Genomic DNA, 27,404 nt, shown 5'->3' with positions numbered 1-27,404 from the left:
CTGGAAAGCTGATGGAAATTGCTGACCAGAAAAGGATGCTATAGAAAAAACAAAAGAATTGGAGGACAGCTGAAAAGCGACACTAAATAACAGTAATGAGTAGGACAACCACTTACACTGCTAAGCAAATACTGTTCTACTTGAGAGGGAACAGTAAAATTCATGGGTATGCCTGCACAAAAAAATATTCCCCTGTGGCTTGGTCACATGCAAACATGAGCAAAACTGAAACCGTACATTTTCTATGGTAGGGAGAATAGTTTTCGACAAAATGGGATGTGATGGAAGGTGTCTGGAATAAACATTAAAAAATAAAAAAGTTCATGGTCTCAGGGGAAAAAGAGAGTAGACCCTTTCAGACAGGCAGAACTGATGAAGGACATTACTTTTTCAGACTCATAAAATGTGGTAACTGGCCAGTTGGCTACTTCATCTATGGAGAAAGGGCCAAATTGCTGCTTCCTTTCTTTCAGTGAAGGTGCAAACCTGAGTCTGCTCCCCTGCCCTTCTGCCTGATTCATTTACCATGGAGCCTGAAGGCAACAGATACGGGTTTAATCTGTCATGCGTGGTGGTAAATCAGCAGGTTTACAAGCTATTGATTGATAGAGGGAATAATTGCGTGTGTTGTTTCCTTAAACTCTATGATCTTAAAAATAGCCTAGATGCTATTGAAGGAGTTATTAGTGACTGAGCGAGCGGTTCTAGTCAACCAAGCAGTTTTTCTTTTATCATAAAACATGTAATAAATTTAATACCTTTTTTGGCACAAATTAGTGACTGACTGTAAGAGCACTGAAGATAAAAATCTGACTTACAGTGTACAAGTGGTTATAAAATTCCAGTTCTAAAACAACAGTCCTTGATCAAAGTAGCATAGTTGCAGGGCACACTGATTAGAAGCTGAAACACTAGTTACAGCTAAGGATCAGGCATACCTCTTATCTACGCTTAAATAAAAAGTAATAAAGAAGCAGAGATTTGTCTTCAGGCCAAAGCGTCCTGAATTACTACTGACAAAGCACAAAGACATTTCAGTACATCATCTGGCAGGTGCTGCTCTAAACGTGAGCCCTGCTTATTTGGGAATGGTGCAAGAATAAAGGCCTACCTGAAATGAGCAGACAGCATAGGCAACCACATTTTAGATAACGTGCGCTAGTGAGTATAACCCGCGGCAGGGAGGAGAAGGAGGAGGAGGAGGAGGTCCGGCTTTCCTGGTGAAGGTGGCTGCTCTGTGGCCAGGCAGCCTGGGAGGCACTGCACCATCAGCTGCACTGACTGAAGTGCTGACCCTTATACAACACCATGAGATGTAAGAGCAGTCATATCACAAACTTCTACCTGCACTTCAGTAAAAGCTGGTTTTCAGTTGGTAATCTCTGATCTGGTCACTACTAGTTAAAGACACTATTTCCATGAAAGACAGAAGAGATTAAGACACCTCAGGCTGAGCAGCAGGGTAGAGGGGAAAGATACAGGTTTGTGCCTTCTCTGATGGAAAGATGGATGAGCAGGGGTGATCTGAGTCATCCAGCTTTGATATGGCCTGTCAGGAAACAATGGAATAAGATACGACACTTAAGGCAACACTTCTAAAAAAGTGGCAAAACCACAACATGACTAGCCTGTGCAACTCATCAGCACAGTTTACCACAGCCCATTACTGCAGGATTTGGAAGGATTAGATATGTGAAATGCTAGAAATGATAGTTTCTCCATTAAAATGAAAATAAACATATGGTGTAAAGTTTCCAGACTTGCAGATGTCCCAGGCCTTCAGCTGGGACAGTTCAATAGAGGCAGGATTTTCCAAAAACTGTTCCCTAGGTTGCCTTGCATTTTTATATGAAGCACCTTAGACCAGAATCTGTCAGAACTAATATACCACATCAGATGAAATGAACTAGTGCAATGAAAACATTAATGTTTAATGTAAACCCATCTCCAGCCATTGGTAATCAAGGCCTGATCCAAAACAAGCCTCCTCAAGCCCCTAAAGAATAAGATTATTCCTTGAGATGGAGGAGTCTTTCACAAGATTATTTGTACAGATGTGTGTAAGTCCCATGCAAAAGACTAAGAAATACATAGAAGTTCAGCTCTAGCATAAGTTAACTGATTCAGCCAAAGGCAATTGCAGTAACTGCAAGCTTTCTCATTTTCCTCTATTCCACCCTCCTCCCAAATATGCAGTTATACCATTCCCCGATATGTAAGACTCTACCTTTCTTCATCTTTTCTTTCCGCTTTTGTTACTGACCAAACTGGCCCTGGTGTTTGAGAAAAGGTGCAACTTAATAATCAACATGTCCTTGCTTGGTTGAGTTTAGTTTACAGCTTCAGGAAACAACTGGGAACAGTGTTCATGCAATCTCTCAAGAGTGCGAAGAGAAGGGAGAGAAAATTCTAGGATCAGGTCCGCACCCTGTTTTCAGGCTCTTCAACAAAAGGAAAAAAGTTAAAAAAGAAAAAAGCTTTTATTTTTAAAATCTGTATTAAGGTAATGCATCACTGTACTCTAAACGGTCTGGTTTCATATACTTGAATGATAGAAGTCAAATAGGCTGAAGCAATCAGAGTAACACTGTTTGAAAAATCAGGTTTCACAGAGAAAACACTGATTGCACTTTTAAAAATATATTTCTCTTTTAGATAACTAGTCATCACTTAGACTTGAGCTCACAAGACCTTTAAGCTGAGCCCCATTGCTCTGTGCTAGTCAGCCTGAGCTTTGCAACTGCGGCTACAGCCTCGTGCAGCTCATTGCCGAGACGGAGGTCTGAGGTTACTGTCATCAGTAACTGCAGGCTTGTAGTACCTGTGTCAGAGCTTTTTGCCTGCTGCCTTCCTCAAATCCTTCCTTGCAGGTTCAGGCAGGGACAAAGAAGCGAACATGTTGGAGGTTGTCACTGCTCCATGCCTCGCGCTTCTGTAACGCTGCCCGACATGCCCTGAGTGAAAACTAGCCATTGACTGTGCCTGGAAGGCTTTTAGCTGCCGTGGTCTTCATTACATCCTAATAACAACTAGGAAAGGGCCCTGGCAGGGGCCGAGCATGCCTTTGGGAGGCTCCCAAATGAAAGCAGCAAAGCATTCAAACAAGTGTTTCATTGTCTCTCTCAATTAAGCAGACAATACTACATCGTCACTGCTGTAAATACTTTAGCATGCCAAATTGTGCCATTTTGCTTCTCAGCCCTCACTCATGTCTGTAATAAATCAGGGCAAGCATGAGCAGCTTTACATTTGAAGTAACCTTTAGGCACTGCGTGCTGGAGCAGAAAGTCCCCCCTGAGCTTCAACAGAAGTTGGTCCAGTCATGTCCGATAGCAGCCGGCCCGGATGGGACGCTGAAGAGCAGAGCAAGCAGGCTGGGATATGGTCCCATTACCCCAGAATAATCTGCCACCAGCCTATAGCTCTGGGACTGAAAGGCAGAGAGGTTGACCCCCATTTGTCTTCAGCAGTCCTCCATAGATCTTTCTTCCACGAATGTGGAAGGGCAGACCAGTGTCCTTAGTAGCTGCGGCATCCTGTGGAAGTCGAGTTTCACATCTAGTTCAGCAGATGATGGAAGAGCAGATGCTTATTTTATGGCAAACTCCTGGACAGCCAAGCCAGTGGCTGCTGTAAAAGGGCAGCTTGGAGGGACAGGAGGGAGACTGATTGCTGCGGTAAAAAGTGGTCCTTCCCAACAGCACCTGTTGCCAGTCCTGCTTGCCTTTCCTTAGCATCAGCAAAACCAACAATCTGACATCCTCTCTCCATACTCTGTCTCATTTCCAGATGTCTCTGGCATCTGTCTTCTTCATAGGAGAAGCAGTATGGTCTTGGCCCTTCACTCAGAGGTAGCAAAATTCACCTCTTGCCATTTGCTGCTGGCAGACAGCAGCACAGCAAAGCGGGTTGACTGACCCTATTCCAGTTTTCCTTTAAGCGAATCAGATGTCCCTGTTCCAGCAGAGCAATGCCTATGAAAAAGGTGGGAGAATAGTGTTGCCACATGTCGGTGAGAGCCCTTCACTACTACTCCTTAGAGCTGCCCTCTTGTTATGCAAAGTGTGGCAACAGTAAGATGTTTTCAGTGCAATTTCAGTGATCAGTCAAATGACTTCAGTGACCAGTCTTATGCTTTTTTGCTTGGTTTGGCCTATGTGTATTTTGCTTGCCACATTGGCTAACGGAAAATATGACTGTTCTGAAAAAACAAGCTTACTCTGAATTTCAGCACAGATGAGTAAACATAAGTGCAGCACACAGTACAAAATTGCCACTTGGACTTAAGAGGTTTCTTGGGCTCATCTTAAACTGAAGCAGTAAGATGTATACAAATGCACAGTAAAGCATCTACTGGTTCTTAGCCACATGGTAAAGCAACTGTCCAGAACTGGGAATACTAGTAGACAGTCCTGAGTTATCACCCTTTCGATTGTGATACTACCAATGGTAAGCTGATTTGAGGAGAAAGAAGTCAAATCCAAATTCCTGCTCTGCTGAAAGCTCTACTGGGCCATAAGGTATTCAGACAGACTGATCAGGCAGGTCGTTGACCAGCTCTGCTCAACCAAAAGGCCCTCTTCCACTTCAGTAAGGGATTTTATCAAATGGCTGCTGTAGGAAAGCCCTTGCTCTCTAGATAAGAAATTCTGAAATAATTTTCATATAAAATACATTCAGTTCTACTTTCTGAGGACTCTAGTACTCTCTTTCCCAGACACACAGAGAATTTTTTTTGCTTTTCTCCATTTTTCAGTCTAGTTCCAAATTCATGACAGTTTTGAAGAAAAGTGCACAGCACATTTTTATTCAGAAGTTGAAACACAGGTGTCTGGGGAGGTAAGGGATGCTTAGACTGGATGAACTACAGCACAAACCTTGTGCATATCTCAGGGATGCTATAGCATTGCAGGAGAGGCTGAAACTATGTTTATTCTTTTTCTTCTCCCATTAGACTCCCAAAGGTTCCTGTTTGGAGTCGGTGAAGATTGCCATTGATACTGGTTACCGGCATATCGACGGTGCCTTCGTCTACTACAACGAGCATGAAGTGGGACAAGCCATCCGGGAGAAGATTGCTGAAGGAAGGATCAACAGAGAAGACATTTTTTACTGTGGCAAGGTGAGAAGCTGCGCTCAGATTATTTACACTAAATCCACGATTTCTGTGAATGGGCTTTCTTAAGAATGCCAGTGGTCAACATCTGGCATGCTTCCAGATCCAACATTATTCTTCTTTCCTAGTATTACCATAATGCCACAGAGCTTTATGAGCACTAGATTTGCTCTTAAGCCCAGGAATCACTGTTGTTCTCAGTTTAAAGCTCTGTTGGCAACGGGAACCATGCAACATCCATTCTGTCTAGTATTGTAGGTACCTGCAAGTTTAGACCATTGCTACACTCAGTGGTGCTGCCTAAGCTGTTACTGTCCCACGTGTTGTGCCGGCATGCACGTTTGGATAGTCACACACAGAGCCCGATCTGGACAATGAGCCTGCAAATGAGTTATTTTCTGTTAGAGCAACTCCCCGTACAGGTTTGCCGTGAGATTGCACAATGAAAGGGGTGGGAGCAAGCACGTGCATGCAAGTGTCTGTGTATGGGAGAACAGCAAGTGCTTACATCAGTACTACTGCCAGAAAATTACTCATCAAACTACACCCTTAGTTACTGTATCACCTGTCATTAAAAAGTTCTAGGATGATGGATCAACTTACTTGGAGAGAAGATGTCATCACACTTCTGCTCTAGAGCAACGAGGCTGGAGTAATGCATGAGCTAGTTAATGCTTTAAAGTCTTAGCTGTAAGAGTGGATTCTCTTGTAGAAGAATGAAATTCCATGTCCAATGAAGTGTCTGACAAAAGCTGTTACAACTACAGTGACTATATCCCAGGTATAAGAGAGAGCGAGCTCATTGCACATTGCAGAATAAAGATCAGATGGCCCCAGAAAATTCACGGTGCCTGTTCAGTTTCTAATGGAGTTTATGGCCTCAAGTTCCCCTTCCTGCAGTGCTTCTTTGAACATATCAGCTTCATATTTTCCCTTTCTCCTTTCCCAAATAAGCCATAATCCACAAAAGTTACTCAACAGCCTTGGAAATAAATACCACGGTTCCTAGAGTGAAAGATCCCATGGGATAAAAGGCCCATTTTACTGTGAGAAATTTAGTTAAGCTCTATGATCTGGGAAACTAAGCTTTGGATTGGGTAGTTTGCAGACCAAGTGGATTTTCAGCAGCTATAGACCAATTTCCAAGTACAGCAATTTACAATCTGTAAAATATGCAACTCTTTTCCAAGTTCCCTGCTTGGTTCTACTGGTAACAACCTTGCCATCCTGAGAAAAGCTTCACGTCATCAAATTTTCCACCTTTATCAGGGTAGTCTCTCAGGCTCTTATATGCCAACTATGTTGATTTGGATTGGTCAAAACGTTTTGTTACAACTGCTTTATAGTTTCATTACTGCAAATTACCAGTAATATTTCAAATCAAAACCACAAAGTTGTGCCAAAATGTTAGAACCAGATGTCCTAACAATTTTGAGTCTTTTAACTTTCCCAACTGCTTCCCCTGCAGTTTATTTTCCCATAAACCTTTAGGTTCTGTGAAAGTGCTCTCTTGGTAAAATTTCCAAACTTACCTTATTTATTAAGCCTTTCTATATTCAGTTGTCTGATCTAATCATTAGATGATTTTCCTAGTTGATAATCACTACTTAAACATTGAGCCCTCTGTGAAACTACATTTGATTTCTTGATTGTTAAGTTCAGTTGTTCCCTAAACTGCAGATCCTGCAAGCCACAGGGCTGCAACGCACAGTACCATGAGAGTCAACACCTGTGGTTCCAGCTTGTTTTGTGACTGTGAGATGGGACACATGTGGATTTATCTTTCTGTTGTGTCTTGTTTGTGCTTGACAAAACTTCAGGCACTCAGGGTGATAGTTCATTAGAGCATCTCTGTAGTCTTTAAGGAGTTCAAAGGCAGAAGTGGAAAATATTCTGCAACCAATTCAATCCATCACAATCCAGAATTTTCACAGGTTTCACTGAACATTTTCACAGCAGTTCTGAACTTCCCATGAGGAGTGGGACTGGATGTCCCTTGCCTTATGAGCTTATGTATCTTTAGCTTTATGTACCTCATAGACTTACATATCTTCTGAACTACAGGCAAGTATCAAGCCACGGGTAGATACATCAGCCATCGATTGGTAACTGACTGATATGAACTGTTGCATCTTCTGGGAAACACGGCAGATACAGCAGACCATTCTTGTAAGCAGTATGCACAACAAAAGTTGGTTTTGTTTTCAGCCTTACTGACATCAGAAGTACTGAAAATTCCCGAGACCCTTCAGATTCAAGCCCCTCCTGCAGATCTTTCCTTAAACAAAGATGATGCAAATTGAAAGCTGGTCCATCAGCAGGGACTGACAAGAACAGCCCCGCCAAGTGGCAGTGTTACTGGAATAGTGACTTGGTGCAATTGGGCTGCATCTGCCAGTTGAAATCCTCAGCACTTGCACTTGGCTCTTGCTGCTGGCTGGCTGATCAGGCAGGGCAGCTCAGCATCCAGAAATTTTAGAGGTTTTATATCAACTGCCAACATCTCACTTGGCTTATATAGCAAGACCTTTTTGGTCTCCTCTTTCATCCCAGGATATTTCTTTCATTAAACTAGAAGTAACATTTCCAAGAAATGTGGTGTCCTGAAATGCCAAAGCCAGCTGGCAGCTTTGACTGCTCAAACGTCTACATGGGTTCTACTTAGGTAGATAATACAATAACTTGTACAAATCATGAAAACAGTTATGAAACTCTTAAGTTTCCATGGCATCTATGTATTAACATAGTACAAATGTTTGCTATTTCTAAAGGCTGTTTCTTTAGAACCTCTGCAGTTTTTTTAAAGAGAAGTATATTCACTGGCAAGTACTGAGCTCAATAGCACTGGACTAGAAAGGGCGCTCGGAAAAACTGCTTCTAAACTATCAACATACCTCAGGTCACTAAATTTCTAAAACACAGTAACGAAACAAAGTAAACATGAAGGGTATACAGACTCATTTCCTTACCTATATTGAAGTCCAAAACAACATCTTATTTTACATGTAAAATGCTTAATAACCACCCAGGCCGAAGGCTTTCAGGAAATCCAGTGGAACAGCTTAAAACTCTGCAGAAGGCCTAGTATGAATTTCCAGGTGCCAAACCCTGTTTTGGTTTGTCAGCTTAGGGCAGGGGTCAGACATGCTGCTCTCAATACAACTGAACTTCAAGATAACGTGTCCTTGCCTCTGCTGGCAGAACTGTGCAGATAGTTATTCCCCAGGAAAACAATAATCTAGTTTAAAAAAACCAAACATCTGAAATACTTTAAAACTTACCCAGGCTATGTCCTTTGACACCTATAATCATTATCTTCTCCTGAAAATGGCAATTCAAGTGTTTCGTGTCTCAAGAATGACTTCATTCTATACGTTGGCATGTGGTAACTGCCAGCTTTGGTAGCAGAACTGGCTAGGCAATGACCGTACCAACAAACAGCAGATTTTTCCAGCCAATAAAGGTGCCAAAAACCTCAACATGACTCCACATGTCAGTTTTATGCATTGAAAAAAGAAGATAAAATAGCCCAGCTTATTGTGTGCAAACAAATGGCACTTTAAACCTTCTATTGTGTGTTAATTCTGATTTTTGTCAATTTTAACTGCAGCAATCAGTTTGCAAAGAGCTCTTGGTTACTAATTACCATGCTATGGTTTTATTCTTGCAAGAGATTTGCATCAGCAGAGTTCAGTTAGAGACAGTGCTGAAAACTAATCAACTAAGCACACTCTATAGCAACCTCAGGGCATAACCCCCCAAGGAAGCAGTTGTGACTAAAGAGGCTGAAAAGGCTGTGCTTTAACTAGTCACACCTGCATTACAGTAACTAAACAATACATCTCTCAGTGAGGGGGGGCGGTATAAATTAAAACTCCTTAGGTCAGGCAGTCACTCAGGCTCCATGACCACAGGAGAAAACCAAAAGATTCTCTTTGTGCCGGGTGCTTGGCTGTTCAACAGCTAACTCACGTGATCTGAGCTTCTGCCTTCAAGCATAAAACTGACCACAGATTCCTTGTGGGAACAAAGTTTTCCAGTGAAAGCATATGCTTGGAAAGCTCAGAAAACAAAAGGAATCTGCCTAAGTTCATTGAGCAAGAGTTTGCAATATACTCAACTCAGAAGAACCTGTCTTGTAATAAACAAACATGTAATGGCTTTACTGGGGCAGTCCTGGGCAAGGATTCCTGCCTTAACCTCTACATCTGCCTCTGGCAGAGGACAGGGTAATGCCCCTCACCTTTGTCTTGCAGTGATGTAGACCACAATGTCTTTGCACTGTGCTTAACTGGCTCTGTCAGAAGGACAAGAGTGTGTGTGTGTGTGTGTGTGTGGATGGGGTGTCAGCTGGAGGATGCTTACTGTTCCTCTTGGCACCCAAAAAAGAGCCTGTGCTTGCCTCCCCAGCTGTGGAATACCTGCCACCCCCCAGAGCTGGTGCGTCCCACGCTGGAGAAAACCCTGAAGATCCTGCAGCTGGACTACGTTGACCTCTACATTATTGAGCTGCCAATGGCTTTCAAGGTAAAAAGAAAAATTGCCTGAAAAAAGTGCATGATTGGCTTGACCCAAGGTCTCCATCTAGCATCTTCCTTGCAGCTTCCAGTCCATGTTGAAAATAGTACCTTGGCCAGATAATGTTTGATATACACTGCATGCATACATTTCTGTGCACTACCCACACAAAGAGAGGCTTATAGGTGGTGTGAAAACAGTTACTGACAGCTGTTGCATGGGGTCTCTCCACTAGAAGGACAGGTCATCTAACTGGGGTTGAACACTCCCTGTGCTGAAGAATTACTGTAGCTGAAGCAGGACATGTGTCTTAATCCTCTCTGAGCCATGAAGAGGGAGTCACTGGAGGAAAGTGGTTATACAAAGCAGCGAAGGGCTTGGGGCAGAGTTTGGAAGGGAGAGGGAAAGAGGGAAAAGCCATCAAGTTGATTTCCTTACTCTGTCCCAAAACCCGAATAGCCTCAGTAGTATTAAAGCCACTGGGCAAATCGTGGTTATGATCATAATCTCCTTAATTCCAGTGCTCCTCTCAGACAACTTCAGTAGATCACAGCTGATCCCAGACATGGGTTGTCCATCTTTCACTCAAAAGTTAAAGCCTGATATTCCTTCAGACTGCTGGCTCTGGGCAACTTGTAGCCAAAACCTTTGAATGCAAGGAGCTCACATCAGAGCTGCATGCCTCCCTTGCAACAAGCTCTCAGAAGTCCCCAAACTTTCTGGTTTCACAGCCATTTGTACCTTGCTTTACAGTTTTTCTCTGCAAGTACATGATATAAAGGCAAATTAAATAATACTGAAATTAGAAGAACAAGGTTCAAAACATATTTAAGTGGTTTTGAACCAATTAAATCCTTTTTCTTAGAGAGAATAGAGTCATGCAATTAGCTGGCTAATTGTTTCTGTGAGATGTTTAAGCTCTAAACTGGCCTCTTTTTGCAAGGAAGGTAGTTCTCTGATTATTAAAATTATATTCTACTACGGACTCCAAACTGCCAGAAGCATCAGATAGGAAGCAATTTACCAATGAAGCAATCACCTTAGACCTTCAGTTCCTTTTTCCCCAAGGAAGCCATATCCCATTAAGACCTGTATAGAAGTAACTGGACTCAGATATTAAAACTATTTATATGGTCCCATGTATGGAATCCTTTTGGGTACATTGTTAAAAATTTCCCACCACTTTCAATTTCCTGTTTCCCTTTGTCTGTGTTTGTATTCGCTAGTAGTTCATTCTCCCACACAGCGAAGGTCATTGTCTCACAATATAAAGATATAGACAGCTGGCTTTAAAGTAATGTACATCTGACTCCCTGAGGCCTGTATCAACAATCTGAGTTGTTAAAGGAGTAGCAGTCCTAGAGATTCATTCACGTCCCCTGTGAGAGGAGAGAAAAAAAGAAGTCGCCTTCTGCCTGAAAAATATACATTTTTCTGTGCCAAATACAAAAAGGAAAACCCCCACCCTTTTGCAGTCGTGACCGGTTTCCTTCCTTTGCTCCCTTTCTCGCAAATACACCCATCCCGCATGCGATGCTTGCCTTTGGTGAGGAGCGTGCAAGTGTAAGGCTAACAAACCCCTACTCTGCCCTAGTCTGCAAACGTTGGTGCTTTCCTGTCTCGCAAAAAGCCTTCTAGCAAAAGCAGTCTTTGCTTGAAACCAGTGAAGTACTTGAGACAAAATTTACAGTCCCAGTCTGAAACCGGTAAGAAACATGCCCCTGCAGAAGCCAGCGGTGCAAGCTGTTACAGGGGCTTTTAGACAGAGTAAGAGGAATCTGTTTTCAGAGAGCACCGCTCAGAGGAGGAAAGCCCCACCATGCCAGCACTTTTGGGTGGATCAAGAATGGCTGACATCTGGGGTGACATTATTCACTGGCCTACCAACATTAGCCCACAACTCCCTGTTTTTCCCTCATGCAGATTCCCCATTCAGGACTTTTGTCCTTCCTCCCCTTAGCCCAGTGGTGGTGCTCAGCCCCTCTACCCTAGCAAGGCAGATGACCAGCAGGAAGGGGTCTCCTCCGCTCCACCACGTGCCCTCTGCCTGGGGAGCTCATACCCCCTGGCAGGTTTTCTAGGGGGCATTGCTCAGATCACTCATCCATCAGGAAGCAGGTATCTGTGCACTAAATGATCTCCAAATCCCTCCCAACTAAATTATTCTGTGATCTAGCAGGAAAGCCTTACATTGAGCAAGTCTCAGCCAAGTATCATTTTGTCATTTTAAGAGAACAAATCAAAACAGACTAATGGCCTCACTATTTGACTTCCTTTGCCTTCTGTTCATACAATAGGCATTCACAAGTTGTTAAAATTGCTGTCTTGAGAAAGCCTGCTTGTCAAAGACCATTTTGGGAACACGATGGGATGTACAGACCTGTCTTCCTGCATCTGTGTTGGTGAGGAAATTATTAAAATGGGAGCAGGGCTTTTCCTCTCAGTGGTTACCAACCACTGTGCTTTAAATATGCAAGTGAGTCATCTGGTAGCTTTTGGAGTGCCTCCAGACTTTGAACATGATATGATACGATGTGATCCCTGCATAGTGGCGGTGACTGTACAGTGTTGTCCCACTTACTTCAGTGCTCATATGGCAGCATGGTAGGAAGCCACCCTACGTTCAGTCTAAGGTGCATGGCTATCTCCAAGAGAACTGCAAGAGAAGAGAACAGCATTTGTGGGAATGACTGGTGAGGTGTAGTCCATGAGAACTCAAAGCTGAGAAATATGACCAACTTCTTTCAGACCTTTTCAAAGACCTAGTAACCACCATCCTGTCACCATCAAAACACTGCCTTTCTCTCAGCACTTTATCCCTCTTTATCCAACTGCAGACAGTTCTTCCATTCAGGAACTCCCTGGCATAAAAAGAAGGTAGCTTGGCAGAGAAAGTATTGCCTGGAGACTATTGAGCAGAGACAACTCTACTTCAACACCTTGTGCAGTTCCCTGGAGGCAGGAGGATCAAATCCACAATAGCTGAAAATCCACAATAGCTGGCACCACTTATCTCAGTCAAGATAAGTTCATCTTCAAGCACCACTCATCCTGATTTTGTTTGCTTTTTAGAACACAAGTGATAGAAATAGAGGAAAATGGGGGGATGATAAATTAGCTAATGCAATTGCTGCCTATTGGCTACTATAAAAAAAGTAATGTTGAACAGAAGTTAATGAATTAGAAGCAGAACAGAGTAAAAAGGTCTTGAATGCAGACTCATCACCTGAACACAAAGTCCAGCTGCTATGCATTGAGCTTGCAGTCCTTGGAGAGTCTTCTGGGATATCATGGGGATGAATGATTTGTTCCAAAATACTGTGGGGTGGTTTTGTAAATAGGGCTTCTCCACCTCAAGTTATGATGACAAACAGTTTGCCTTATATTAGAGAACTATACCCAACAGCCACCTACCCCCTTCTAGTCAAGACTGGGTTTTGGGGGTTTTTTTCAGCAAGTCACAGCCACAAAGGCAACAAGTCATCTTAGTGGAATTCATTGAGGAAAACCAGCACATTTGAAGGAGACAGGCTTATGACTGTAACTTAGACTTTGGCCTCTGAAATCTGAGGTTGTGTTTTCCTTAGTCTCATTTTTCCCATGAAATGACTTGAATTTGAACTTCTTGACTGAATTGGGAGGTGCCAGTTACTGATCATATTAGTCACAGCTGCGTGTTCCCGAGGAGTTACCATGTCAACATCTTGTACCCAGGCCTTTGAAATGTAGCAGTTTGCAGTCAGATCAAATGTCAAAAAACGCTGAAGCGTTTTTTTTATAAAAAGTGAAATTGTGATCAGACAAAAGGGAGGGAGGTGTTAATGCATTGCCTGCAACAGCAGTGAAATGACCAGCAAATAAGAGAAAGCTGTGCTCGTGAGATCAGCTCATAACTCATCTCTGAAGTCTTGTTTATACAGTACAGAGATAGGAAGAAAGATTTCCTAGTGCCCACAGAAAGGTGGATAATGCAGTTAAGAGCTCCACAGCCTGTACTATAGCTACACACATAGCCCTTTACTAGTAGTGAGTAGCTCTTGGAAATGGTCCCTCCAACTGTTGGGAGCTAGACTGAACTTGTACTCTTCCCAGGTGCCTAGAAGAGCAGCAGGATCAGGGAAAGGGCTGGGAAGAAAGGAGGGAAGAAGTGGAAGAGAATACAGGTTGATACTCTAACCCAGCCCTTTGGAAGGAAACTAGTCCTTTGGATGCCATAACGTAAAAGTTGAAAGTTTATTGAAAAACAAGGCCATCCAGGAAGTCCTGAGTGTGCGCTCATGTGACAGTTCAGAAGTGTATCCAAGGATGATCTAGCAGTGGAGGATGTGGTAAGCCCAGCATGAATGACCTGTTGAACTCAGGGTGTTTCAGAAAGCTTTTGAATTTTTTTGTTTGTTTGTTTGCTAGTAGAAACAGAGTCTGTGGAAAAAATCTTTGCCCTAAGAAGTGAAAATTTTTCTTTAAAGCACAAAAGTGTGGTTTTACTTTTCAGCCTGGAGATGCAATCTACCCAAAAGATGAAAATGGAAAAATTATCTACCATGAGACAGACTTATGTGCCACTTGGGAGGTAAGCAAACACAACATCCATCCATATACACTTTAAAAACACAGACCCTCATTCTCAGTTTTACTTGTGGCCTTCATAAACAGAGCTGAAGCATACTGACAGGGCAAATGGATCAAATTCTACTAGCTCCATGGATAAATTTTACTTCTATCCCTAAGGATGTTGCTTTTTGCTATCACTTAATTAGTTTTATAACAAAATAAAACATTGTTGAAATATCTGACATCCACATTCCTTCTTTCAGAGTGCACTCTACATTTGCTAGTTGAGGTATCTGTAGGTTTTTACCAATCTCTCCTCTTTATCAGATCTTTACAGCAGGAGAAAGTTGGAGCCCTAAGAAATGCTCAAAAAAAAAGCAAGCTTTTCACCTTCAAGAAAAAAAAAAACCAGAATTTTCCCTACAGCTCACCATAAAAAAACCCCAAAAAAACAAAAAACAAAAAACAAAACCAAAAAAACCCCAAACAGATTAAAAAAAAAAAACAACAAGAAAAAAAAACCCAAAACCAAAACCCTTGCCATCAGAACAAGTTCACTCACTTCTAAATTTTATTATCAGATGAGAACACAAGGTTTTTCTTCTAAGAAAGCTTGAAGGGAAGTAGCATTTGCCTGAAAGTTTGCATCCTAAATTTGTGATGTGCTCTAGTCCTATAGCCAGATGAATCCTTAAGCCTGCTTCCACTTGGCTTCAGGATCTCAGGTGAGGCAGAAAGTGAGATTAGCAGTCTCCTCATGTTCCCACCTTTCGAAGCCTTGGACACTCTAATTCATGGCCAAAGCTGGTCAGCTCCACCAGGTCTGCTGCAAAAGCATCACTGATTCAGCCCAGTTCACACCAGGAGTGATAACATGGGCTACTACAGGCTTCGCTTCAGCTTGCACCATCCAGAGCCAGATAGCCATGTCTCAGTTTAGCTCTACTCGAGGTGCAGCAGATAAAGATGGAGAATGGGTGAAATTCTGAGTGAAAGTTCAGAGTGGGAAAGAGCCTGGAGCGGGCTTAGGCTTTCCCCTGGCTGCTGAGCCACGCAGGCTGGGTCTCAGGGGGAACAAGGACATCCACGTTAGCTGTTTATGTTACCCTTGTCTTTGACTGATGCAGTTCAGTCCTCTATTTCACAGGCTAGTTGCTCAAACGTTGCAAGCAACAGCAGTCCGAACACTGTTATGTTTTTACCTTCAAGCTGGTGCTTATTGTAAAGGATATATTGCAGCAGGTCGCTCTCTTCAGCTAATAAGCCAAGAGAAAAATAGGTGGTGGTGAGTGCCTGCAAATAATAACATCAATCTAAATAAAATTGGCTAAACTCAATCCAGATAACTTTACTCTCTCCGTATGGTGCTAGCAGGCAAAAATGGCTCCAGATGACTGTATTTGCTGACTTGTCACTGAGTGATACAAAGCATATGAGGCCAACTAGAGGTCATCAAATACACGGTGCCTCTTACCTCCCTGCTTTCAGCTCCTGTGAGGCACAAAGGAATAACAAAACCAGCAGGAGAGGCATCCAGCTCCACGGTGCGTTCTGCTCTGCCTCAAACAGGCACTGAATCATTTGTGTGCAGAGTTTCTGGGAGCAAAGGGGAAGACCGTAGGAAAAGACCCTCTTTCCCCTTAACAACCCAGCAGATGAAGCTAATGAAGACCAGGGCATGTATTCATATGCAGTATTCGTAAGGCTTTTCTCAGCTGTTAGGATTTGTCTGAAGTGCAGAATATTTAGAATTCCTCTCTCCCCCCTTTTTTTCTACTTTATACTGTATTGGAAGTATTCTGTGCTGGTTTTGTGATGTGCCTTGCCAGATATTTAGGGGATATCACTGGATAGAGGCTTCATATGAAAAACTGTCATACAATCAAAAGGAATAAATTGACTTATCAGGAAAGCAATCTGTTTTGTTTACCCTCCCTTCTCCAGCTTCGAGGCAGTGCTAAAGCAGCATAAAGTAAGCAAAACTCTTTGACAGCACATGTCTGGCACTTAGTTATCTATATCTCAGATTAATCTTTCTGCTCTCCAGACAAATTCTACTTTCACAGGAGGTGTAAAATATTAGGGTTTGGTCTGGAAGGTGAGTCCACATGGGAATGGAGTTTAGAATAGCGGGACAGCACCAGCCCTCATGCTAATAGAGCTATTAGTTCTGCTGCAGGAAAGATTATTCTGCAGTCTCAAGAATGGTCTATCTTCCACCTATCTCTAAACACATGCTCCAAGGAATCAACTCAACATGTGGGACTCCACTGGTCTTTGCTTACTTTGCAGGCTATGGAAGCATGTAAAGATGCAGGCTTGGCAAAGTCTATCGGAGTATCCAATTTCAACCGCAGGCAGCTGGAGATGATCCTGAACAAGCCAGGACTTAAGTACAAACCTGTCAGCAACCAGGTACAAGGTTGGGGCAACCCTGCAAGGTGAGGGCAGTGCCTGCCACGGTGCCACTGCCCTGTAGGGAACGCAGAGGCAACATGTAGCCTAAGCCACCGTGTGCAGAAAGGTGACGTATGCTTTGCCATAGATGCTGCCCTCCATACTGCTACACTTCCATTTCTACCTTGAAAATATTATTCATCCTATCTAGGCTAAAGGTAAATATTTGAAGGCGCTAGAACGATCGTTCTCCTCAGTTCCTGCTCCAGGACTATAAAACTGGTGCCTCTGTGCCAAAGCTCCGTAACAGGGTTGAATGCTGAGTCAATGCAGATCTTAAATCTCTGCCATGGACCTTACTTCAAGTCCAAAAAATTCCCAAGATAAACCATTCAGAGCTAACTAGTCCTCAATGAAGCCATGTCTACCTCAGCTAACACTGAACCAAAACAACCCTAAGTATCGGGAATCCTGAGGCACTCTAAGTTTCCCAAGTTTAAAAGACATTAGAAGTAACTCCTAAATTTCCTGTACTTGCTCTCTTGTGCCTTTCCTATAAGACATCAGTAAGAGTTAGAGAAAAACCTAAATTAAAGAGGAGACCCCATTAAGCAACAGACTTGAGCTGAACAAGCCCATGAAGATGATAGGCATGTCTGACTTGAATTACAGTAGCGGGGCTCAGAGAAGGGGGTAAGTGGCAGCGACCCACCTGAATGCCCAATACCTTTGGCGCTGGAATTTGGCAGGTCACTGCATTTCCTAGAAATCTTCTGACTCATCTGGCACAAACGAATATCCACATTAGCAGTATCAGAGAAGAGGCCAGAGACCAACTGGGAGCAACTTCCCACTCTCGCTGCGTGGCCGGGAGGGCTGGGATTGACATGGGGCAGGGCAGGGCAGCTGGCCATAGCTTTCATTTCTGTCCTTGGCCTGCAGGGAAAGGCAGCCTGTGAGAGGAAGAAATTCCAGCACGCTTCACTGGTATTGACATGCTCAGCGGGTGCAAAATGCAATTGCTGTTTCTGGCGCGCCCCTAAGACTGCACTGAGCATTGCTGCTGCTGCTTCCTGGGGTTGAGGAAAACCAGGCAAAAGATTAAGCCCAGCTTAGGGCAGCTAGCCAGCAAGCACAGATGTGCCAGCTAGCTTCAGACTGCCTGCAAACAGTGGTTGCTCTGTCACCTTGTAGACATCCCTTTCCCAGAGACAGAGCACAGCCAGAAAATCCCTGCCTGTAAGGGAACAGTGCAATGTGGGAGGGCAGAGGTTCTAACAAGGTCGTAACCATTATAGAGATGTCTCACCTTTTACGTATCCCCCCCTCACTTTTCTATCTGGGACAGCTTATGCCAACACTCCCCCTAAAACCAACATCAGATTAGTCATCCTGAATGCAAGGGGCAGAGAAACAAAGATCTGACCCACATGAGGTGCTTTGCCTTCTCAGCCTACTTCTCTAGTGAGCTTGCCTCACCTCCATCCCCCTGACTTATTGCCACCTTTCCACTGGGGTTCAACAAAAATTCCCTGCGGCCAAATTATAATCACAGATGTTGATCTGCTGTCCACCAGAAAAAAAAAAAAAAATCCATCACCCAGCAATGTACAATTAGAACAGTAACCACAGATTGAGTTTCCCTATTCCTTAAATTACATGTATCCATTCCTGACAGCATCACCTTGTCTGTAGCTCCCACAAATATTGGGGTACCATCTGCTTCTGTATCTAGTCCTATTGATTAATTATTCTTTCTACGTTACTCTTGTAGGTCGAATGCCACCCCTATTTCACCCAACCCAAACTCTTAGAATTTTGCAGACAACATGACATTGTTATTGTTGGGTACAGCCCATTGGGAACCTCAAGGGATGAAACATGGTAAGTCCCCATGTTACTTTCTAAAAGAAGGACAATATCCAGGAAAAGAATAATACTTCTCCATTGCTGGGTCTCTGTGCAAAATACCTTTGTCCCCATTTTTCACAGTAGTTTTGAACTTCAGTGTGTAAGTGTTACTGTTGTGAATGTAAACTCACCAACACTCATGCTAAGTGCTGTCATCAAAAAAATGCCAGGTGTCTGTATAGGAGGTCACCTTAGGTCTCCTCTAACAGAACGCAAGTGTCTGTAACTGGGTATGTTGACGCTTAGATGAGGAAGTAGAAACTAAGTCAACGTTAGGAGATCACATAGGAAGTTGCCTTTGACAGCCCATCTACCTAAATGCCAAAGCTTTTCTCCCATCTTTTGACTACTTGTCAAAAAGGTGCAGTATTCTGTCCACAAAGAGGTAGATTCCTCTATGTTTTGACATTAAAGATAAGGAGGTTTTTTCGGTTTTCTTTTTTTCCAATTTTCTTCCAGGGTAAATGTGTCCTCCCCTCCTTTACTGAAGGATCCTGTGCTGAATGCCATTGGCAAAAAGTACAACAAGACAGCTGCACAGGTTGCTTTGCGTTTCAGCATCCAGAGAGGGGTGGTGGTTATCCCAAAAAGCTTCAATCCACAACGCATCAGAGAGAATTTCCAGGTAAACTTGTACTCCAATGGTGCATGGCTTAGCCCCTGTAGAAGGTGATTTTCCCATTTCTTTCTGCAGACATAAGACTTGACCAACGTCAAGCTTTGCCACATTCGATGCTTTTTGTACCCATCACTGAACGGTACCATGATATGACAATAATAGAGCAAAGTAGAGAGGAAATTTTGGTGGGTTTTAACCCTCTGGAGTAGCTAAAGTTCCAGCTGGTGGTGCATCCCAGCGCACGAGTTTCTGCAGTGAACAGCACAAGCAAGATGCAGTAATTCAGTAGGTCAGCAGCCCAAGGTTGCTGGCTGTAGGTGTTCAGGAATGACTGACTTGTTCTGCCCAGTCTTCAGGTATGGGGCAGCTTTGTTAGGGAAGGGTTGATGCACACAGGTATGCCAGAAAGGCTCATAACCACACCACCCGAAAGCATCTGGCTCAACCACCACACCCAAGTAAGATGAAAAATTTGTTCCCATGTCCTTTGCAGTACTTGGTACCCACACTGCTCCCTGCTTTCCCTGCCAATGTATTGCTTTCAAAGCTGGTCACCCAGTACTTGACAGACTACCTTTCTCTTCTTGCAAAAGTGACTGCACTTATTCATGTCCTCAAGACTTTCCTATAAATGCAAGCAAGTACCGATTTGTGGGGGAGACGGGGGAGGAAGGGAGATTGTACTTCTGAAATCTGGAATATATGAATGTTGATTATGACAAGAAATGCTAACTTATTCCTAACATCTCCTTCCATTAGATCTTTGACTTCTCCCTCACTGAGAAAGAGATGAAAGAAATTGAAGCCCTGAACAAAAATGTTCGTTATGTGGAACTGTTAATGTAAGTCCAGAAGGAATCCTAGATCCTCACAGAACATTCCTGTCTTTTCAGAATACTTAAAGAAAAAAATCACTTCCTTTTAATATTAATTTTGGTATGAACAACCTTATTTTAAGGTAAGGCTTATATATGGGAGGTCTTTAATGCAACCTGAGTATGCTCCTGGACCCATTGCAAAAAAATAAGTGTGCAATACTTGCTTACAGCTCAAATGTCAAAAGCCCAGCTAGTAGAAAGTGACTGTATCAAACTATTCCATTTCTGCTCCACCTCCTTAAACACTTTCTGCTATATGTTGTAATGACAGTCTGAGCCACTGACAAGGTGTAGCATTGCCCCTGTCTAGCAGTGTGGATATCAGAGCTGAAATTCAAATAGGAGCACTCCTTTGTCTTTCCCCTTCTTCTCACCTTCATTTCCAGTGCTCAGCAAGCCATGTTGCTGCTCGAGTACAATGGCTTATGGATTATAAACCTAGCATTTCCAGAGGCAACTTGTCCTAAATTGCCATGTGGAAGGCTAAGAATTAAGAACACTGCTACGTGAGACTACAGGGCTAATTTAGGGTGAGCTCTGCTCCTTCTCGCTTAATACTTTGGTCAGAACATCAAAATTTACCTACCCAACTTCCTCATAAAGGATGTTACATTTTGGTGATCACAAATGATCAGAAACTTTATTTTGGCCTTTCCTCTGACGTGGTCTTCTTCAGCAATCTCCCTCTCCTGCTGTCATGTTGATTTGTACCTTCTTATATGGAAAGCAGAAAACCATGCAGCTTGTTTGACTGCTAGACCACTTCCTAATTATCTCTTCTGAGAACTAACAAGGCTTGATCTCCTGCTGCTTGTGATGTAAAGCTTATCACCCAATGTAGTTTTGCTTCACCTGAAGGCTGCGCTACCCCAGAAGGCTCAGACTGATGCAACATCTCCTCTTCCAGATAATGAGGCCATTTGTTTTTCCTTCAGCCTAAGAGCACCTACAGTTTATGGCCAAACTTTATGCTTTCCCCTTTTCAGGGCAGTCAATGTGTAGCCAAACGCTAGATTTACTTCCATGTATTTCTCTTGTTACCTCGGATTATCTGTGTCTTACCAAACTGTAGTGTGCACAAACATTAAAAATAATGAAAAGCAGGATAGCAGCATCAATAGGACTCTAAAATGTTGACTTGCTCAAAAGATTGGGGAAATGTTTCAAAGGAACAAATAAAGCACTTACCGTGCTGCATAAATATGATAGGAAATATGAACTAAGTTAAAAGCATCATAATGGAATTCATCTTTCACATTTAAGCTCAGCCAGGTACTCTGAAGCTTTAGTTTCTGAAAACTTAAAATAGCCTTCCATCAATTAGCAGCACTTAGTTCCAGAAGGCATCTCACAAATGGCCTAGCAGATTCTTGTGTGTTTTGGTATTTGAAATTGTTTGGTTTTTTCATAGCTATGTTGAGCTATAACACCATTTAAATTTTTAGTGAGTATATACATGAAACGTAACCTTGGTGCAAATGCAAGAGCCTTTTCCAGAAGCAAAGTTAAAGAATGCAAATGCCCACAGGAAAAGAACTTTCTAAGTCACTAATCCAAAAACTAATAAACTAAATGCTTTGCTTTATTAGACTAAATTTGGTCACAGGAGGCTACTGAGGACAAGGAAAAAAGGATGCATAGGATGGACATTGCCAGCTCTATTTTTCACAGGAGTGCCATGTTTGGGGAAAATGCTTAAATACAGTCTGACCGCAACTGTGAAAAATGCCTTCTCAGAAAAGTGATGTTGCCATGTAAGGAGCAGCTAATCATATATCTTCAGTGTGAGAACACATAGTAGGCCGTGTCTGGAATTGACACTGCAACAGATGAGTTACCAGCCTAAAGAGATTTCTTATTTCATCCAGCAATATGTATCTGAAAAAGTCAAACCATCATACGGAAAGACTTCTGGTTAGTCAACTTCAAGCAAAACCTTCAAATGGCATGATGCAAATGCTAGCAGGAATGGAAAAATCCAGCTTTCCTCTGGCTCTTCCAGTTATCAGCTACCATGGGTACTGTGTGCAAATCTGTTGTTCTGATGGTGTGAGTAAGCCCACACAAACAGGATGCTGCAATCAGTGGAATGAGTTAGTAAGTTAAGCATCTGAGCAGAAAATGGAAATTTTGTAAAAATACAAGTACTTCAGGAAATCTCAGTGTGAAAGGGTTTCTTCACCCCTTGGAGAAATCTAGAAGTATTGTGCTGAGCAAGTTTTATGTTAATCTGCCTGCTTGATTTATCTTGTGCTCCCAGTCTCTGCTACAGATGTTCTTCCTTACCATTTATTCCAAGCTGCATTGACTCCTCTGAGTGAATCATTTTCACTCAAAGGACTCAGAACTTTGAACACGTGAGATCTGATTAGCAAGCATGCTCCATAGATGGAAAGTAGAGATTATGACACTGGCAACTCAGGCACTGTCAAATTATACTGAAACCAAACAAGCCAAAGTGTTGTGGCTTGTTTTTTTTTTTTTTTTTGAACCAACTCAATCTGTTAATGCACAAACACTTCAGCTTGGCTGAATATTGGAATGAAATGTTTTGACACAACCAATTCAAAATGTTTGATGCCTTCCAGTTAGTTAACTTCAATATTGTGAAATGTATCCTTCCCAAACTGGAACGATTCACAGCTGGGATAAATGCCAGTATTTGTTGTGCTCTGCTGTAAGGCAAGGCAGCCAGCTGCCATGGTGCACCTGAGAATGCTCTTCAGAAAGTTTTGATTTTACTAGTGGAAAGTGTTTGTCAAGCTAGGGCTTGTGGTTTAGCATCATCTCAAACAAACAAGAAAAGCCACAACAAAAAAACAACTACCTCTCAAGTCTGCCAGTAATGGGCAGACACAGTGTTATTTTCTCCACCTGCAGTTGACCCTGCAAATTTTCTTCTTGCCTTTTATAATAATTCTGGATTGTGCATCTTCCCTGAGCACGCAGTTTTTAAAATAAAGCCTGAAGTGTCTCTACCTGTGATAGTATGCAGCCATGAACGTTCCTTCCTCCCCTGAACTGGCTCACCCCAAAAGCTTCTTTGTAAATTCTCTGCCACTGGTGCTGTTAACCTGGCAGAGCATCTACATCTAGGCTGAGCTAGAGAACAACCAGACCTAGTCTAGACATGGCAGCCGCTTGGAGAAAGCGCCATACCAGACCCAGACCTGTTCATGCCAGGTCTAAGTGCATAAGCCAAAGTAGTAGTGTCTGGTGTCTCCACCTCTCCTTCAAATATAGCCCTTATTTCTGAGGGTCTTTCTAAACATCTGAACAAAGAAGTCTTCCCCTTCCACAGTGCACACCTAGTGAAGCCATCCCCCTTCCCTACAACACTTCTACTAATCCTAGTTAAATATCAAGAATAGCTGCCATCCAAACTCTTGTTGGTTTTTCCCATCCGTCCTTAAGCTATGCAGTCTGTAGGCCTGAAAAATGGTCCTTCACTGTCCTCTCCTTAAATGCACAGGTTTGCTTCCAAATCTGCAGGGAAGATTATTCGGGACAGACAGCTTCTGAATAAGCAGAAGAGCCTTCCATGAAGGCCACCTATATATCGCAAGGAAGAGGTTTGCTAGGGCCAGGACAACTGCCTCAGTGATGTGATACCCTGCTTCTCCCGAGAAGCTCACTTGTTCAATCTGACCAATCCACAGGTGGCGTGACCATCCAGAGTATCCCTTCACCGATGAATACTGAAAACGAGGTGTGTCTGGGCAGGTTCCTAACTTGGTGCCATTAGGCTTCGCTGAAAGAGACCCAGCGTTTGGTGCTTTGACCTCATGGGAGACTGTTCAAACCAGCATTAAAAACATGACATTTACTTCCTCTTGTCTTGTCAGTCTCTTATTGCTACTGAAGAGCAAATCTATTTAACTGATTGAATCTCTGGTTTTGGCTTCGGAGGCTTTAACCCTGAGCACTGAAGCTTCAAAATTGACAGCTGTTAAAACTGAAGATTCCTCTTGAAAACAGGCTTACTAGTTCAAGCCAAATCATTTTCACTCACATTCTTCACTGAATCTGAAACAAGTTCTGCTTTAGTATATGCGCAGCAGTATCATTTTGTTTCACAGCTCAAGTGAGATAAAGTTAGGAGTGGGGAACTAATTGGATTTGAGATTATATATGTGCATATGTATATTGATATAGATAGATATAGAGATATTGACTGCTTTATGCAGTGAAGCCTGCTTCACTCTGACCAGAGTATTCTTCAGCTGCATACAAGAGCCACGTTCCATAGGTACACCCCAGCTGGCTCCACATGCAACAAGGTCAAGCATGTTCATATCACCCCCACCCACCTCAGCTGAGGACCTCAGTGAAACACAGGAGAGTGTATGACTGTATTGCATCTATATTTGAGCTGCTATATGAGGATGGTATCGCATAGCATTGCATATGCAACCTGGAGCTAGCACTATGAGAACCTCATCTCATGAGACTAAAAATCCCTTAAACTTCTTTCCTGCTCTACAAATACTCACCCAGGAAAATTTCTGTTCACTTCAAAATTCTCAGTCTTTTGTATAAACTCCTGGCCAAGAAAATACTGAATTAGGAAGCTAAGTTTTAAAGGAGAAGAAAGTTGAATTTTTTTAAATGCCACTTTCTACCATGCTTTGAGACTGCAGAACACCAGCAGGTCCAAGAAAGCATTTGAATCAGGCAGAACCTGGACATTTCATTCAATCTGTCCTCAGCTCTCTGAAACATGGGGGCAGAAGCATGCACACCAGCGTAAGGAAGACTAACTCCTTCAGCATGAATTTCTTTTTCAGACCACTTGTTTGCTCAAGAAGTTTTGCAGCCTATAGGTGCATCAGCCTATACCTACATCTGCAGAAGGCTACTTTCCCTCCCTCTTGTGCCCAAGCACTCCAGTTTCCACAGGGGGGGTACACTAGAGAGGTATTGAAGAAGAAACTAAACAATACACAGATTATTTAATGTACAAAAACATGCATACTGCCATTGGAAAATGGCTTATACATAATCTTCAGTCTATAGCGTCTGCTTTTATTTATTACCATTGCTATTTATTATCCCTGGAGTGACTGGAACAGGAAAACACCGGAGTGTACAGTTCAGGGACACACTTCTGTTGGGCCAGGGTGTGCTCCTCAGAGCTGAGGCAAAGAGGTACAGGGGTGACCATTTCACAGGAGTAGCAGGCAAGGCTCCTGAACGGGTCTAATGCCAACACATCCCTGGATGAGCTTAGTGGGCACCACTAGACAAGTCAGACCCCTTCACTGGAGGTGGCCTTCACGTAGCATTTATAAATCCATTTATAAAGCTATGTCAACAGAGGAGCATTCTGCTTGCTGGAGGTTACCCAAGGGCAATTCCTATTTTATTCTATTACCCACTTAGACCAGAGAGGGAAATAAAAAAGGTGGGAGAGGTATAGCTGAGGGAGAAGATGACACATTAGTAACCTGCTGGTGTAGATCTAAGGTCAATCCCAAGGTCAGGTGGAGCTCTGCTCCCGTGGGTGGTCAGAACCACTATCACAGGCCTGCTTTGCCCCTTTGCAAACAGCTGAGGTCCTGGCCAAAAACCTGAATGAAATCCAAGTTTAAATTCAAGTGCCAGAGAGGAGCAGAGTTACCACCATACCCAACGTGTTATTCCAGTTGCTTCATAAGTGCAAGCCTTAAATAATGCTATCAGGGCTCAACTGCTTAACAGTAGCACTGTACAAATTTTTGCACTGTAACTTGACCAGGTGCAAGTCTCTGGCCATGGCCAACATTCAGGCCAGGTTTGGCAAAGCTCCGTTTCCTACACTGCAAGTGTCAACTAATGCTCATCTTAAATGCTCACACCGGTCCTTACATAGACATCTGGTCTTTCCAGACATCCCCCCCAGAAGTTAGTCAGCACGTGAGGTTCTAATAAATCAGGTGACCTTGTACATGCGACTAAGGGAGACAATATGCTGAAGCCTCTCTAACAGGAAATACCCTATAATCAAGTCTTCAATCTGTACTGTCTTAACAGGCAGGACAGATTGTGAGAGTTCCTCCAGCCCAAGTCATGCCAGCAAATCCCCTTCCCCGTCCCACCCCCTCAATTTTAATGGAATCTTCCTCCTCCTCTTTTGCATTACCTCATTTGAATCTGATGAAAAAAAGATTTAGCTTCTTCCCAGGGGCAAATGCTCCCATACTTGTTTCCATCGGTTATGAAACTGCTACTGACGTCTAGCCTAGTTTTTCCCCCGCTTTGCTCAGTTTCAGACCATTGCTCCCCATTGTTCTCCATCTTGCCCTACAAAGAAAAGGTTTAGAGAAGGGAAAACAAACAGGCCTGCAGATGGGGGCTTGGGAAACGCATTCCACCAGCAACTGCACAAAGAGACAGAAAAAAAACTCCAAACCCCGGCCCCACGTACAATCTACTCACATCTAGCAAATTTCAGAGGCTTATTGAACTCACCACCCGGTGTGAAACACGTTTCTTGCAGGCACCGCATACAGCCCTGCTCCAGCTAGAAGGGTCAGGCGCAGACAGAGCGGGCTCCAGCACCTCCTGCTCTGATAGCAATCGCACATGACAAGAATAGACCTAAAGCTGTACCAGGAAAATTTACTCACTTTTACCGTAAGTAACCTGAGTAGTTTGTGACTCTTCCTGTAGCTGCAAAGTAAAATGAAATCCAGACCAAAGAAGTTTGCTTCAACTATGCACAAGTGACTTTGTGGCAAAAAGAAGAACAAGTGATGAGGCATTTTAGATTCTTTTTGCAGCCCAAGAGCTGCTCTGGTCTGACCAGCAGAAAACCAGATGATACGCTTACATGCACAGCAGCAAAGCTGCTATACATTAGAGCATGGGCTTACCTGGCTGTCGGAGGAAGAGGCATTCCCTGTTGTTGCACAAGCTCAGGGCAGAGCACAAGGCTTTGGAGCTGCAGCAGCTGGGCCCTTCCTTGGGCACGTGCATGCTCACATTTAATAGGTGAAACGAGGCAGCACTGTCAAGCAGTTATCATGCAACATGCTGACATTACACCCCACCCTGCACTACATGGTTAGCTGAATTTGTTTCCCCCATGGGGAGGCAGAGCTTCATCTTCCCCAAGACTAAATATCTGGAATAGGACTCCCTCGGAAGGAACATGCATCCAATTTTCCTTGATGTTGTGCAGGTGCCCTCAAGAGGGATAGAGAAAATAGTAATAATAAGAGCCAAAGTGGGATGGGCCCTATGTACGTTTTACAGCCTTACATTAAAGAAGGTGCTTTGGATTTATATCGTACATTTTTGTGCCACAAAGCTATGAAGAGGTTTTACAAGGGTGTATAATGTGTCCTGTGGAGGAAAGGGTGAGTGACCATACCAAGCCATCAGCCAGAATTCGGACACAGTTTTGGGTAGACAGAACTGGACACAAGGGAAG

At 43.1% G+C, this 27,404-nt stretch overlaps 1 protein-coding gene across 1 annotated transcript in view; it reads left to right on the top strand.

Moving 5' to 3' along the window:
* The window catches only part of AKR1D1 (aldo-keto reductase family 1 member D1), a 35,557-nt gene extending 11,741 nt beyond the window's left edge, over positions 1 to 23,816 (top strand). The window contains exons 2-9 of the mRNA XM_052790351.1: positions 4,955 to 5,122; positions 9,527 to 9,643; positions 14,127 to 14,204; positions 16,478 to 16,600; positions 18,357 to 18,466; positions 18,953 to 19,118; positions 19,872 to 19,954; positions 23,650 to 23,816. Of these exons, the coding sequence (XP_052646311.1) occupies positions 4,955 to 5,122; positions 9,527 to 9,643; positions 14,127 to 14,204; positions 16,478 to 16,600; positions 18,357 to 18,466; positions 18,953 to 19,118; positions 19,872 to 19,954; positions 23,650 to 23,692 (888 nt within the window). The 3' untranslated portion in view covers positions 23,693 to 23,816. The remainder of the gene's footprint in view (positions 1 to 4,954; positions 5,123 to 9,526; positions 9,644 to 14,126; positions 14,205 to 16,477; positions 16,601 to 18,356; positions 18,467 to 18,952; positions 19,119 to 19,871; positions 19,955 to 23,649) is intronic.
* Positions 23,817 to 27,404: the final 3,588 nt, after the last annotated feature.

The sequence above is a fragment of the Harpia harpyja genome, chromosome 6, assembly GCF_026419915.1.
Source record: "Harpia harpyja isolate bHarHar1 chromosome 6, bHarHar1 primary haplotype, whole genome shotgun sequence".
NCBI lineage: Eukaryota > Metazoa > Chordata > Aves > Accipitriformes > Accipitridae > Harpia > Harpia harpyja.
The sequence above is the reverse complement of the archived record's forward strand: the minus strand, read 5'-3'. Positions and strand labels throughout refer to the sequence as shown.